We start from the raw sequence: 16,509 nt of genomic DNA on the forward strand, positions 1-16,509 counted from the left end.
CCTGTATAAAACCTTTCTTGAGGGTCGTTTCTATCTTGTTCCTTAAGGATAATGTAGCATTATGTCAGTGCTAGTAGTAGTGAAGCTACTGTGTCCTGAAGTGGTTTCAAGCACTGTCTATCAACTGGATGTGAAACTGTGTAGCCCACTCTGCCAAACAGACAATACAAATGCATTAGCTTCTGTGACATGAGCAGCCTTTTCTGGTTCTGCAGTGAGTGAAGATCAGCCTTAACTCTAGTTTTTGATAGTCTGAGATGCCATGCTAATACTGACACATGACTGGGCTGTTAGGTGGTGGCTGTTGGTTATCCCTATATCCTGCAGGACAGATTTTGAGGGGATATGGGAAGCTGAATAGTCCTTCTGAACTTCCAGCCATGGGAACCTGTGGTGAGAGAGAACATTTCAAATATGTTCTTAAGGAACTTAATAGCTGATGCTAATGGTAATTTATGTATTTTATGATAGGAGTTTAATCTTGTAGACCTTTCTTGTTAAATGAATGTGTAAATGGAGAGAAAAAAATCTCTATGCCAATGTTTAATGGTATAACTCAATATGCTTATGACATTTCCTAGTCAGTTTTATAATATTGCTGTCAGCAATTTTGTGTTTGCAAACAATATTTAGAAGCTTAAGAGAGAGTAAACCAAAGCTGTAAATCATTAAAATGTTCTGATACATTTATTTTCATTTTTGTTTGAAGTTGGACTGAATTTTCTGTCCATGTTACTAAGGAATTTTTAGTCTGAAAGTCCTAATATAGATAATAAAATAGATTTTTGAAAAAACCCACAGATTTCCTCTCCTCTGAAACAGCAGGTTTGCAACTTACATGCTTGAAGAATTTTTAAAATATAAGGTAAAATATTGTGATTAATAAAAGGATTATGCTTATCATTTTATTAACAATCATTTAAAAATGCATACTTTATAACTGTGATTTACTTGGGTCTAAATTAAAATTTTCAGTACCAATAGAGGCTTGAATGATTGAATCCAGTCATTACTTTTATTAGTATATTTTTCATTAAGTCAGTGTAACAGGTCAGCAAGAATTTAATATTAGCAGTAATAGAAGAGAGAATAGTAAATGAGAGTTTTAAAAAAATTACTGGAACAAATACATAATTTTTCAGTTATATATGACTGCAGGTGGTCTAAAATGTCTTTTCACCTTGTTCTAGATTTTATACAGTCTACGTTTATTTACCTTGGAATCAATCTGATATGAAGTCTTTCTTGTTTCTTTCTATTTTTTAAATAACAGCTATTTTTACATTTTCTCTTTTGTGGTTCCATCTTCTTTTTGAGTGATGGATTTGCCTCAGAAGAGAGGCTAGAAATTTATGTAAGCATTCACTACCTTGAAGGGATAAGGTTCAAGCCAGGGAATAAACCCTCCAACAAAACAAAATTCTGATAGGAGAGGGAAGACTAATTGTGAAAACATTTTTATCATCAAATAAATAAAGCGGGGAGAAGAGTATGTTGGGCAAACTTCAATGGTATCTGATAATTTTATCCTGTGCATGTGATTTTTCAATCTCAGGTTTTGTGGCAGAGATACACTGAGCAATGCTTGATGTTGATGGCATCAGTGCTGTGGTCAGCACCTGCCATCATGCTGGGTAGAGATGCTTTCAGGAGCCTCAGCCCTTGATGTAGAAACAAGTCCCCAGGCTTTGACTAAAACACAGACTGCTACAAAGCAGTCATGCTTGGTTGAAATTAGTCATTTTCAATAGGTCAGCCTCATTTGCGATCATTTTCTGATGATCTTGTCTTATTCTGTATGATCATGCAGATAATGCCTTCTGACATTTCTGGCTGCTACAAGATTCTTAGTCCTGTGAGCAGAGGTGCTGGACTGCAGTTTCTCAAATCCTTTTTTCACCTGTATCTTCCTACTTATGCTTTACATGGTGCTGGTGCAGCAACACTGGAAGAGAAGGAAAAAGTTATTGTCTTAATGCTAGATCCTTGAAGGAATGGCTAGTGGTATGCACAGCATATAAAACAAATAAACAAACAAAACCCCATGGTGGTGTAAAAACAAAGGTATTTTTATTGCTAGAGAGAAAACTAAACAGACACAGGTCAGATGTGAATCACATTATTAATGCTGTTCTGGAAAAACAACGGGTACCAAGATGATGTATGTGACCTAAAAAGTCACTAGTAAGCATGCTTACTGCATTTTGGTTATACTTGTAGAAGAATGTGAAGAGATTTCTGAGAAAGCAATTACTTCAGAGTTAAAAGCACTGAAGCTAGTGCACCCTATTGCTAAATACAGTATAAATGAACTAAATACAAGAAATAACTGAAATTCCTTTACTTTTTAAGAAAATCTGTGTTTATGGTATGCAGTTTTCACTAAAGTTTCTGGGGAAAGAGAGCCATATGTGGGTGTCTTGCTGCATTTGCATGTTTTCACCTTTTTTTAAATGGCTTTAAGTTGATAATTTACATTTCTGGGAAGTTGTTGCAGATGTGTTGAAGTATTCTTTGGCATCCAGTCACTAAAACAAATTCTAGTTTTTGGTTTTGAGACATTCCCTGTGTTCTTAGTGTTCTTAATGTTATTGTTTATACCTTCAGTATTTTACTTATTGCTTTTAGTTTTCTCTGTACCATTATTAGGTAATTCTGCCATGGCATAGAGCTTGTTTCTAAGTATTGAAGACCAAAAATAACAATGTGACTCTATGGTTTTGGTTTTGTTTTCTTTTGTTTGTTTTCTTAATGAGAAATTGTTTGTGGTTTCAAACTCTGTTTCTAAAGAAAAAGAAATCCTGTTTAATACATGTTGGTTCTACTATATGTAAAATTTTACAAATCTTTCCTTGGAGAGCTACAAATAAAAATGCTTGTCATACGGAAATATGAAGCAGAGAAAGGAAATGAAGTGAGTGAACATGAGAAATAAGTCTGCCTTCTGATCTCCCTGATGTGTCCATCCTATGTTGGAAAGTATTGTGGAGCTGAGTTAAACAGCCCTGCTTCACAGAAGTATTCTTTTAAATCCTGGTATCTTTCTCTAATTTGACCTCTAATCACTGTCAGTTATATTAAAGCCTTTTTTCTCATAGACAGAAAGCTGTTTTGTAGTCATCCCAAAAAAATGGTTTATGACAGCTTTTGCATTAAGTTTCAGTGGGACCTTTTGTTTTTTTTCCAGGTTTGCAGTCATTCTTATCGAATTATTTTTAATCAAGCAATATGGTTTATGTGAACGGCTATTAAAAGAACTTACAGTGGGTAAAAATAAGGCAAAGTTTTGTCTTTATTGTCTGTGGATATTTTGCAGAACTTTGCCTGGATTATTTTAATTTCAATCTTTTTCTACTTTTTCTGATAAAACCCCAAGCAGATTGTTAAAATCAAATAGCAAACTGTTGGAAAGGAGAAGGGCACAACCCTATAACCATGTGATGGAACACTATTTGGAAAACACTGACAGGTGGGTTTGCTCAGTGTTTTGTATTAATATGTGTACACAGGTCCAGCTTGATTTTCTCTTCTTTTTATGAGATATTGTTAGATCATCTATTTGAAAATGCACAGACTGAGCAAGGCTGTTGTGTTGGGCAAGTTCCTTTTGCAGAGGCATAAATGGAGCTAATAAAACAACACACACTATTGCGTGTTTGGACAAGTTTGGGTGTGTCCTGTTTGACAAGGGGCTTAAAATCCCAGCAGAAATCTCTTTTTTATTTATATTCTGTGTGGCTAATGATGAGGGGAACTTCTCTGCTACTTGAAACAAACGCATCCCCCGCACCCCCCAAAAAAAAAAAAATCCAACCCCACCACAGCTATGTCATAATATCTGCTTCATTGCTGCTGTGCCATTGAATATATGAAGTATTACACTTGGGCTTTGCCTTTTTTTGCCTTTTTATTTTCTTCTTCTTCTTCTTCTTAAATGCCATTGGCTTTTACAGATATGGCATAGATGCCAAGTTCTATGTTTTCATGTTCCTCTAACTTCTGATGGCAACTAGAATGAGCTGAAAGAAGTGACTTAAGCAGAAGGGAAAGTCATGTTGCCCTTAGGGCATTCCTTCCTCATGACTCTCTCATAAATGCCTGGAAAATTGTCTGAGGTTGAGTATTTCCTCTTCCAGACACTACTTATTTTTTTTCAGTAATGGTTTTACAGTAATCTTTCTCTACTGAGCAGATGTTGGATATACTAGCACACAATCCAGAGACAGGAAGTTTTGGAGAAGTCACCCAAGCAGAGATCCAGCATAATCTGTCATGTCACAGCAACAAACTGTGACATTTTAGATAGTTTTGAAAATGGGAAGCCATGGTGGAAGAGTTGAGAGCAAAAAGCTATGAGGGAGATTGAAGTAGACTGTGGTGAGGAAGACAGTTTGTTGACTGTTTGATGATTGTTCAGTTGTCTGTCTGGACCATTTGCTTCCAAAGAGAAACCAAAGTGACTGTTGCTAAGAAAGAGGAGTAATTAATGTTGACAGGGTATCTGCTGCTGGAAGGATTTCCAGTAGCAATCCTCTCTCATGTATGCATGCATGCATACAGGAGAGGAACACTAGAGCTGGCCTCAAATTACAGCTGGTCCCTAGCATTTTTTCTGCTTCAATATTCAGCTGGGCTCTCTTGCTGTGCTTTCTCCTCCTCTAAAGGGAATATTCCTCCCCTTACATAATTGTCATACAGGAGATGCTCTCTTGAGACTTTTTGCAGTGATCTGGTAACTTATAATTTATATGTGATGCTACATTTGTACGTGAAAGTATATTCACTGTTTTTCTTGGTGATCACAATTCATTGTCAAGAATGCTGATGTACTCTTGCACTAAGGAGGCTGACCTAGAGGAAAACTCTCATGAGATGTGGGCATGCTCACAAAGTGCATCCTATCTTTATTGAATGAATTCATATTGCTGCATATCTCTCATATATGCATACAACTCATATATGAGTTTCTCTTAACTGTATTGAGTTTGAGCTGTAATAACTAGAAGACTTTCTCAAGACTTCTGCATTAATATGGTAGGTGCCATTTAACACTGAAGTAGCTTGTGATGCCAAACATATTTGACTCATTTCATTGGTGTTTTTTTTAAGAAATGCAGAGGAATCTTAATCACACAAAATAAGCAAAAGATGACCAGAGGCTAACTACTCTTTACAACAGTGCATCACCCAACTTGTTAATGGTGGCACCATTTCAGTTTGAAGCAAGAAACGAATGGCAGTTCATCAGTGCCCAGCAATCACACAGCCTAAGCAGACCCATGACAGTCTGTTGCCAGCAAAGAGGAATGTGTCTCTCTTATGTTGAAGAGATAGATGCTTACTGCTGAGGGTGCAGGGAAATAAGCAGTGCTAACAGGATATTTGAGGGCTCTTGCTCAATTAAGTAATAAACCATTTAATAAGCAGCAGATGTTTTCTGTGTCTTGTGTCAGGCAGCAGGCAGTACATGTTTTGGATGCATAAACAGAATAGTGCTTTTTTTGTGTATTCTTTATCCCTCCCCCTTCTTCTGTGAGGATTTTCTGACATAAAAAGCAGAAGTTAAACCAGTTGCTACCCATAAAGAAAAGATGGAATTTGATGCTCTGACAGTATTTCCACCATAAATTCATTTCTTGGGTTTTTTGTAATTGAGTATTAACTGTTATCCAAAGCTACCCAGTTATACGCTGTGCAGAGCACAGTTACACAGTTTGAAGCTAATTAGAGTTAGCATTGAGGACACAAATTTCCTTTGCTTCTTCAAAGGAGGTATAACTTTGAAGAATGTGGAAGAAATGTAACTTCTGTTCTGCAGACATCTTTACAAAGCAGTTTCATCTGAAATGGAAGAATCCTTATTTTTGATGGTGTATTGCCTTGTCTTTAAGGTTGCTTTTTAGAGGATGCAATCTTTTAAAATGTCTTTGAAATAGACTCAGTGCAATACTTTACTTGTACAGTGATCTTTTCTTATGAGGTTTTTCAGGGTTTTTTAAAACCTGGCAATTTAAAATGTTACTTTTTCTTTGCTGATTTCTTACTGTCAGTCACCCATATCTGGACCCCAGTTCTCATTTACTTTAGATTAAAGGTTCTGGTTTGTCCCTAAGTTACATATAAGTAGTTATCCTGTTCCGGATAGGAGCCAGGAGCTGTGTCTGGGGTGAAAAGCAAAAGAAAAACAGAGCAAGTGGAGAGGGTTAGTTCTCTTCCTGCCTTCTGTTAATCAGAGATGTATGAAGATGCCTGTGATGACACTGCTTGTTTACTATAAAGTAAATAAAAACAGAAATAAAAAGAGGTCAAGTCCTCCAAGGTTGTTGATATCACATAGCTGTCGTGCTTTCGTAGTAGGGTTAGGTGAGATAAGTTTTCCTTCACCAAAAGCACACTGTAGTCCTTTTGATGTAAAACTGAATGTGTTTTTACTGGCAGTTTGGCATTTGAAAATTGGTTCCACTGCTAGCAGTGTGATTATTCCTGTTGTGTAAAAGTAAATACATTTCCTTTACCACACAAAGAGTAGAAAGCTGCAACAACTTCCCTCTCTCTTCCTATTTCAGTCTCCACACTGATTCAGGCATTACTGCTGTCTCTGGGGTACAATCTGTATGAATTATTGTATTAAATTCTGATTAGGTATGTTAAACAGATTTTTTTCTAAATGCTCTATTAAAAACATTTTTTCCTATGCATAGCATTTTAAACTAAGCCTGTTTCAATCTACTGCTTTTGTGTCATTTATGCAAGTTTAATTATTCTCATACCCTTTTTTAGCTGTCATATTACAATGGATTTAAACCAAAATGTGCTCACTTATATTAAAAACTTGCTGGATGAGCAAAATAGGCATATTCTATCAGATTTTGTTCTGTTGTTTATATGATACTTTCGTAGTACTCATGGTAGAGTGAAATGCTTAGTAAGGATTGAATATAAAACTTGCTCTCTTGAAGAAGAGAAAAAGAGCCAACGCTGCAAGTTCAGTGGATATGCACTGTGTAGCAAACCCATTACAAAAGGGTTGCACTGGCCAGTGAGGTTATATTTCTGGGGATTTCAGTAGTTGATTTCGTAGACAATTCACATTAGCACATTGAAGCCTGTCTTTTTGCTTTTGTTAAGAAAATAGTTATATATTTTTAGAAAAGGGTTTTTGACAATAATATTTTCCATGTGCAAAAAAAATCCATGTTTTCTAGTCCCTGAAGACTATGTTCTTTTGAGCTTCCAAAATTCACTGGGCAACCAAGTCTTGGTTATCATTGACCTAGAAACACAAAGTCTCATTTCAGTGGAAATAGGAAATCAAGTTATGTAAGATTATTGGTGCTGGAAGACATATTAATGAACATCATTATGCCTCATGCCTCATTTTTTGTAACCTTTGCTCAATTAAGCAGTGTCTCCCTTCGTCTCTAGCTGGATTTAGATCCTGTAGCATCTCTAGGGAATGCAGGACTTGCAGTTCTTGCTTCAGAAAAGACTAAAGAAATTCTTTCTTTGAAAATTAACTGTAAAAAAAAAAATAGTTTAAGAAAAAGCATAGCCCTGTGATCTTTAAGAATAGATTTTTAATTTTTTTATGCAATCTGCGTGGCAATGAAGCTTACTTCTGCTTTCGTGCTGTAGTACTGGATTCTTCTCTAGCGCACAAAGGAGGCCTTTCAAAGTCTTTGCAAGGTTATTTTAGGTGTGGCTTTTCCAATCAGGCTTCAAAACATCTTTCCCTGATTTTAAAATGCTGTTAGATGAAAATGGAGGAAAGAGCCTTACTGTTTTGGAGCTGTAACAAGTTCAGAAGGAAGTCAGTTACTCTTCCTTATAATAAAATTCCTCACAGGAAAAATTCCTCTACTAAGAAAATAAATCTAAAATACTCAATATGTATTTATTATGAAGGCAAACAGCTTCCTTTTTTTTTCTTTTTTTTCCCCTCACACTCATATTTCCTTTCCCTATTCTGATGTTGGTCACTGTTTGTCACTGATTTATCAGAACATGTAGGATTTGGTCTTGTCTTTTAAGTCCCATGTGCTACATGTGTCTTTGTATCTCTAGGTATTAATGGTTGTATATTAGACACCATTTTTCTCCTTCATTATTTCTGTTGCCACAGATTTTGTATGAAGTAGTAAAAGGTAAATGCGTGGTGGGCTGCACAATCTCAAGTTAAATATTGATATTTATTTGACTATTTTATCAGAAGGGGTAGACACATAAAATTGACTTCTACAGAGAGATGTGTACAGAGACCAAAACACTTGTGAAATTTTATATGTACATGTTCCATTAAATAGTATCTGACAGGAAGGAACAGCTTTTAAACATACTATGCTTATTTTCTTTCTAGTTCATTATTTAGTGATGGAGACAGCTGGCAGAGACTCAGTCACAACCTTTATCTCTGTATGATCTTTATGAACAATTCCTCATCTCACTCTGAGTTTGCTCAGTCATCCTGCTTATTCTTCCCATCGTATTAAATGCCACAGATTATTTTTTTCCTTTTCATTTTAGTGTATAAGAGTAACAGTTTTTCAAGCACCGGGTGCAGAATAAAGATGAATAAGTAATTAAATGCTACAGGAGCTGCTGATTGGCACATAAGGCTACAGTGTGCTGAACTGATATGAGTTACAATAACATGCATCTTTACTTCCTTGAAAGAGTGCATAATGAGACCTGATTTAAATATGTTCTGTTTTTAAGAAACATCCCAAGTGTTTTCTTTGAAATTAGCTTTGCCTTCATCTGTTGGAACTATTGAGCAGATCTGCTCTTTGAATTAGTCTGTACAAGCCTGTACAATTCAAAAGAGAAAAAGAGACTGCAAATTAACAGTGAATAAGTTTAGAAGTCCACTTACTATGCTCAAAAAACAATTTTAAGGTGCAGCTGAAAGAAATAGGTGCTTCCAGGATACACTAAACAGTGTAAAAATCACAATTATGAAAGTTCTGTAGTTTTTAAATTTTTCAAGAGTGGAAAAGGCTTCAGCTGCAAAGCATTCCCAACAGAAATTTTGTAATGCTCTGGTTTAGGCAGCTTCCCTTAAAAATCTTAGCTTACAAGAAGAGTTGGGTTTTATGTTAGAAATCAGATGTGTCTTTAATGAAGAGAGGGCAGATGGGTTCAATTATCTTGGTGTAACAGAGCAAATGGTCTATCTGCATTTCCAGAGTTACAAAGGGAGTGACATATGTTTCACAGTCACTGAAAGAGGAACAAATCAAAATAGAGAGTAAATCACTGGCTCATGGTTGAAAATCATGGAGGCACTTTCGTTCTCTTCCCTGAGAGGAGGATTGTGTTTGTGGAGTCCTGGGTTACCCCACTGTAGTTGGCTAACTTAAGACCTTATACCTGCAAAGTGAATGATGCAGTGCTGTTTGTAGTTATTGCTTTGTTTCATGCTGCACAAAATATTTCAAGAGTGTAGTTTTGTAAGCACACGTCCATCTACCAGTGGAAGACTTTTTTCGAAGGAGGTTTTTCAAAAGTGTTTTTGGCTAGTATTGTTTAAGGTCAGATATGAAAACAGTTTGTACTGACACTGCATCAGCACACCAGATTTTAGGTTTTAAGGACTTTTTCCCCCTCTTTTATAAGAATCAAGAATGTCTAAAATTAGTATTGAACTCTTGAATGTCCTGGTTTATGTAGGACGTAATAATGGATTTGCAAATGCAACAGACTCTGTAAACCAGAGATGTTGGATTTAATAGTCTGTCACCGGTCAGATTACTGAGGGAAGTGAAGCTTTCATTTTAAACTATTGCCTAAACTGTACAGTAATTTTGCAATTTATAATTGTTGTATGAAATACAGTGGTATGGATTACTGCCCAGGTTGTATCCAGCTCCTTTTTTCTATGACCAGTATAGATTTAATATATTACTGTGGTTTTATAAATATAAAAAAAGCATAGTGTAGGTGAAATAAATGTGTTATCTCTGTTCTCACTGTTCATTTTTTCATTTTATATTCATATATTTATATATCTGCATGCTTAACAGGACTCAAAAAACATTGCATCCATGTGTTTAGCTTATTATTGGACAATTTTCAATGACAAGTTTTGACATGCTTCTCAAGTTTAGTTTCTTTTGCCATACCTTTACCTATTTAATATATACCAAAACTCTAGTATCAATTTTCTCCCTGAAAAGCATGGCCAGCAACAGGAGGGGAATTCTCCCTCTACTAAAACCTATGCTCCACCCAAAGCTTACAAATGCTATATGTAACTGTTTTATTTCTTAATGACACAAGGAGAATGGAGTGGTATCTGCTGAAGGAGGCACATCTATTCTGAGTAACCACTGGAGGGGTATCTCTTGAAAAACTAAGTAAACCACCAAAGTATATGATTGCACTTCTTATTTTATAAAACCTCTAAAATAATCCAATTCAGGATTGCAGGTTTTATGTTCTTGCTGGGCTTTTTATGACTTATTTTTACTCTGTAGTGTTCCTTTAGATGTGATTTTTCCAATGAGATCTTTATTTTGTCCATTCAAGGTAAGATTCATAAGTGGGTTTCTTTTTTTGCTCTATTGCAGAGAGGTTTGCTGGCATAAGAAATAATATTATTGGTATAGTTGGTTATCCTTGCATTGTGTACTCTCATTGCTTTTCTTGTTTACTGGCACATGCACACAGAGAAATATGAATATTGCTAAGAAAAAGTTATGCAAGTCTGAGTACATTACTTTTGCACCTGTGGCATAAGAAAAAAACAAAACATAATCTAGGAAGTCTGTGACTTGCTCAAGGTGCTCTACTGCTAATTGATTTTAGTAGTATTATTCCAGTGTATGGTTTATTTCATGCTGGTTTTATTTAATTTATGGTTTATTTCAAGAGAGTTCTCTATCAAAAATATTGATAAGGATTGCCATGGATGACTTACAGCTGATGAGCTGTATGGGCCAAACTTTTAAAATCTGTGTTGTCAAACTCAATTTGAACAACTTCAATGGCAAGGATGTTGGAGAATTAAATCCAAGGTCTCTTAGGTCAAACTTGATTGAAGTTTTATTGAGGGTCAGGGGAAATTGATGGAACACACTATGTGAGGGTAAACAGAAGAGACAGAGTAAAAGAGATCCATCTCTAGATTGTTTCTAACTGCTGGAATTTCTTAGCATACTCAAAATGTGACATAGCCTCCCTTTTCTTGTATGGTTTGGAAATATTTTTGGAAATTTATATGGAGGGGAGAAAAGCAATTCTAGAAATATTTCCAACTGTACCCTTCCAGCCTCAATTTCTTACTGCTTCTGTTTTGTAAAATTTGCATTTTATCTTGCAGTCTGAATAACGTTGGCTGTTACTCACTAGCCAGGTCTGGTTGGAGAGATGAGAACAGAGAAAACAATATTGTTCACAAGGTCAAGTTGCAAATGCATTCTTCTTTCCCTTCCCCAAAAGGCACTGAGACGTGAACTGAAGGATAAGGAGCAAACCATTCTCAACGCTGTGGACCAGGCACGAGTTTTCCTTGCTGACCAACCAATTGAGGGGCCTGAGGAGCCAAGGAGGAGCTTGCATTCAAAAACAGGTTAGAAAATGCTCACTTCTGGGGAGGGTCAAAAAAAGAGAGAAAGGACTTACATGTCTCTAGTACATACTTTCTATCCCAGTTACTTGCTCAGACCTCAGAATTTTCTGAGTGGCATCCTGATGATTTTTATTTCAATGTTTAATCTCAAGGATTACTTCACTGCTTTGCAAATATTTACATTTTAATGGAAAAAGTAGAAACATCTCTTCTGCCTTTTCCAATTTTTGATTCAAAACACCTAGTGATAGTTCTGTTCTTTTTTCTTAACACAGCACACACATCTAAATGTAGTCAGAACAGTACTTCAAGGATTCTCATTCAAACATCCATATGTCTATTGCAAAGCTTTACTCCACAAATAGAAATAGGCATGTTTAGTGGTGTATCTCATTGGAAGTGAAACAAATCACCTTTAGGAAGGCAGTAATTACAGAATCCTAAAGATATGAATATTAGGTGAATCATTGCTGAGGAATGGAACCACAGCTATCCTAGAAACTTTTTGCATGGTATTTGTTGAGACATTACTCTAAATATCAGAGATCTACAAGAAGGTAATTTTTTTTTCTCTACTCCCCCACTACCACAAAATAGGAAATTATCTCTGTAAGTAAATTCTTATATCTCTGGTATAAGCTACAGCATTATGAAGTCCTATGTTTAGTTACACCAGAACTGTCCTCAGAAAATTTAATAATCTGCTTTTGCAAAACTGTCAATTGCTGTAAGATGTGACCTATTTACTATTCTGAATAATTTACAAAATTACAGCATATCTGCTTTATCAGGAGTTAGTTTTTTTTCTTTGCATACATCATCTTATACATCTACATTGCAGACTTCTTAAGTTTGTTCAGTGGAAACAACTAATCTTTCCTGGATCCATATTTTGTATTATTTCTGTGCAAATTTTTAAGTGGTTTCATATTCCCTAGTTCAACTTTGTGATGAAGTTTGAATAGCTGGTGGTTGAAGCAAGTGAACCATTTATCTCATTGATTAGTGCTGCTGGTACCTTAGCTTTACTTCTGCTTTGAACTCTTGACTCCTGAAAATATTCAGTTTCTCTTTACTCTCAAACACATTTGCTATATAGCATCTCTAATGTTTCAGTTAATCTAAACCACAAGCAAATTTGTATTTGTTCATTCTTTCATACAGAAGTTAGAAATTGAGGGTTCTCTTCTCAAAAACATAGAACCTCTCAGCACAAACAATGCCAGTACATAAAACCTCACCAGTGTTCATTTTCTAACAGGATTTGATAACAATGATCTAGTCAGTGTTGATTGATGGGATGCAAACTGCAAGAGCAAACTTCAGATGATAAGATGCATCATAAATTCTTGTTATCCAGTCTATTATGGTGAAAATTATTATTTTGGCCTATACCAATGTCACTTAGAACAGTATAACAGGGAATTTGATGACCATGGTAAACTGCATAGTAATAATAGCCATGATCCACAAATGACATGTGCATGTCTCTGGTCTAGTCATCATATTTGAAAACCAATCAGACTGAGAAGCCTCATACATGTGCACTGAGCTTCTTTTCCTCTTTCTTCACACTCAGTACTTCCATGGACTTTCTTTTTTGAGCATGTGATGGGTTAGTCTTGACTACCAGCCAAACTCCCACCCGTCCACTTATGTCTTCCACTGCAGTGGGATAGAGGCAGGACATGGGAAGGATGTGAGTGAGAAAGCTCATGGGTCAGGATGGGCATCAGATGGATCACAGATGCAGATTCCATACAAACTACTGTTGTGGACCAAATAGGTTTAGCTTTGGGGAAAACAAACTATTTGCCAAGAAATAATTAAATACTAAGTTGGTTCATAGTCAGAAAAAAACTCACAACCATTAAAGCCATGCCTCTACTTCTTGTGACACCAGTCATGCTCAGAGGGGCAATCAGTGACATGAGAGGGTGGGAAGGTGGTGAGTCCGTGGTTCACCTAATAGTTTCTTGCTTCCTCTCACACCTTTCCTCTGTGTGCTATCTCCATGGGGAATATCTGCCTTACCATGGGGTTGTTGCTCCTCCTCTGTCTTTGGTGTTCCCTTTGCTGTTTTTGCTATTGGTTCCCTCCTCCTCTCTGGTGTTTTCTGTTTCTTAAATACACTTTCCCTGAGGTGCCACCAGTGTGGCTGAGGGCCTCAGGTGTGCCCCATGGTGAGCTGACTAGGGTCTGCTGCCCCTGGCACAGGGCAGCCCCAGCCTCTTCTCCCTGAGACCTCTGTGGAGCTCCCACTGCCAGCAGTGGGCACTTACACCCTGTGCACAACAGGCCTGCACTTTCTGCAGATTAATAGACCTTCAGGCCCAAAGCCATCTTTACATCATTCTGTCTGAGCTCATATATATATAATAAGCTGTTAATTTTCACTTAGGAGCAAGTCTAGTAAATTTTTTCTGACAACTGATGCTACTAATCTCCAGAAATCTTAATCTCCGAACTAGAAGACAGCCAGACACACACATTTTTTTTCTTCAGATTAACCATTTTCAATGAAGGGTGTGGGCTTTAGTTTGCTTTTAAGACGTTAATTTTTTTTTTATTTTCTGTCATCCTCTTGGTCATTAGTGTTCTCTGTAGTTGATTAAATTTAACTTGCTAACTTCAGTGAAGTCCATTTCATGTTGATAAAGATGGAGTGTGGTTATGGATTCTAAGATGACAGTCTGTTTTCTAAAAATATTGACAAACAGTCAACACTGTACTGTCTTGATTTGAGCATTGCTTTGGCTGGTTCTATAATAGAAATAGCGAAACTGTTTTACTAACTTAAACTTGCATTAATGGGAAATCAGTTTTTTGAGTTTATTTCTTACCTTGTATAAAGGAGGTGCTCATTATGGGAGAATGGTTAGCTAATCTGAAGATGATAAAGGTTGTAAAATTGTTTTCTATTTTCTTCAACCTCTCAATTTAATTTATTTTTAAAAATTATTATTTTTAATCTATTTTTTTTCAATTATTTTCTCCTTCACCATAGGTCATTTCATATCAGGAAGGGTATTGTTGCAAGGGAAAGGAATGAGATAGATTTAGGAGAAAAATGATAAGAATCAGTTTTGAACTTGCCTGACACCTGGATGAAGGACTTTTGCATGTATGCATTTATTGTTCCATCCAAAGAGAACATTTGTTACAGGATGCCTTATGATAACCCTTCATTGTCTGTAATGGTCTTGTTAGTTTCCCACATATTACAAGAAGGTAGATTCAGGTTCTTTCCCATCTTCACCTTATGTTTCTTGTGTTGTACTTCTATTGTACCAGAGAATACTGGCACATTCAGACAGAGTTCTCTATCTTCATGAAAACTACTTTCTTAGTTAATTGTATCTCCCATCTGTCTTCTGCTTTTGTTTTGCCATGTTTCTGTAGACAAGCCCCATCACAAAAAAACCAAGCTTCACAATCTTCCTGTATTTGAGCTACCTCAGCATCTGAGTGGAGCTGATTGATAAGCCAGCAGGCCAGCTGCTGAATTTCATGGATGGACAGGTTAAAGAAATTGAAAATACTCATGTTTTTAGCATTTTTTTGCCACTTGTCCACAGTATAGGAGAAAATTTTGATCTAAAAATGTTAATTATAATTTTCTATGGCATAGATTACAGCTGGCTTCTTAAATCCATGTACTATAAGGTTACAGACCATCAGAAAGAAGGAAAGCAGATTTCATATTTTATGTCCCTAAGGTTCTATGAACTGATGACAAAACTTTGCTAAAATTCTGTCCTTACATTTTCACTGTAGCAGTGGAACATCCTAGCAGGTTAGCACAGACCACTACACTGATTCTCATTGTAATAGTGAATGTTTCTGGGAGTCTGCAGTGTCTTCCAACTGCAGAAAACTTCAGTAACTTAGTTTTCCTTAGGTTCCTAGCTTTGAAAGCTGCTATTTAGTAGCAAAGGTTATTGTGATAAACACAGATTTTAAAAATTAGTATTTACCATATGTTATATCCTACAAATTGAATAGAAAGCCCCATAAATCACATCTGTGTTATAGAAGAAATATATTAATAAGTATCAGTGAATTTTACATACTTTATTTAAACTTGTAAAGGTACAGTATCTTTACCTATTTCAGGAGTAAATAAAAGCTGAAATTTTTTGCTTACCACCACTGTCCACATTTAGGTAAATTTCTCTGCCCTAATTTTTGCTTTTGCAAGGAAGATCTCACTGAAAATAGGCAATTTCTTTTCTAATATATGACAGGTATATAGCAGGCAGCATTTCTATTCCAAATCACTTGTGTTTGTTCTCTAGCTACCACACACCACTGGAATTTTTTTTATCCTCTGCCATGCAGTTAGACTAAGTATGAAGTCTTGGCTGTAAATAAGAACTGCTTAGGAGATTCTTAGGAGAATGAAGAGGAAGCATATCCAGAAACTACTTACACTATTTTCAGCATTGCAGCTTTTAGTTGGAGCTTATTCACTCGTGACTTTTAAGAGTTTCTTCCTATGATAAATGTGCAGTTAGCCATGAGAGAATCACAAAATACTTATGTCTCTCATTTTCAAAATTAGATCTTTTAGTCACCCTACAAGTTTAGTCCGCTTTGATAAAGCTTTGAAATCTTTCCAGTAGGGTCTACATGGTTGTCTGCTTGGAGTCATATTAGTAAAGTTCAAGGAAATTGTGTCCACTTGCTGAGTGGTGTGGAGTGCAAACACACAGAATTTTAATGGAAACAGATTGGCCTCAGTTCAAAATGGTTAATTTTATAATTGGTTGATTGTTTTGGGGTTTTTTATTTATGAGGAGGGATATAAACCTAGTCATATTCATTCTTGACGTGTAGGCTCTGTTGTGTTCCAGTTTTGCCTGAAATATGGGATGCTCTCTGGGTGGGAGCACATGTATATTTAACATTTAACCAACTGCTGCTTTTCTTGGACTTCC

The 16,509-nt window shown here is 36.1% G+C and overlaps 1 protein-coding gene across 5 annotated transcripts in view; it reads left to right on the forward strand.

Moving 5' to 3' along the window:
* UTRN (utrophin) overlaps positions 1–16,509 on the forward strand; it is a 329,881-nt gene that overhangs the window by 234,074 nt on the left and 79,298 nt on the right. For all 5 annotated transcript variants that reach the window (XM_056488825.1, XM_056488823.1, XM_056488826.1 and 2 more), the window contains one exon: positions 11,440–11,569. In XM_056488825.1, the coding sequence (XP_056344800.1) occupies positions 11,440–11,569 (130 nt within the window). The remainder of the gene's footprint in view (positions 1–11,439; positions 11,570–16,509) is intronic.

The sequence above is a fragment of the Oenanthe melanoleuca genome, chromosome 3 (assembly GCF_029582105.1).
Source record: "Oenanthe melanoleuca isolate GR-GAL-2019-014 chromosome 3, OMel1.0, whole genome shotgun sequence".
NCBI lineage: Eukaryota > Metazoa > Chordata > Aves > Passeriformes > Muscicapidae > Oenanthe > Oenanthe melanoleuca.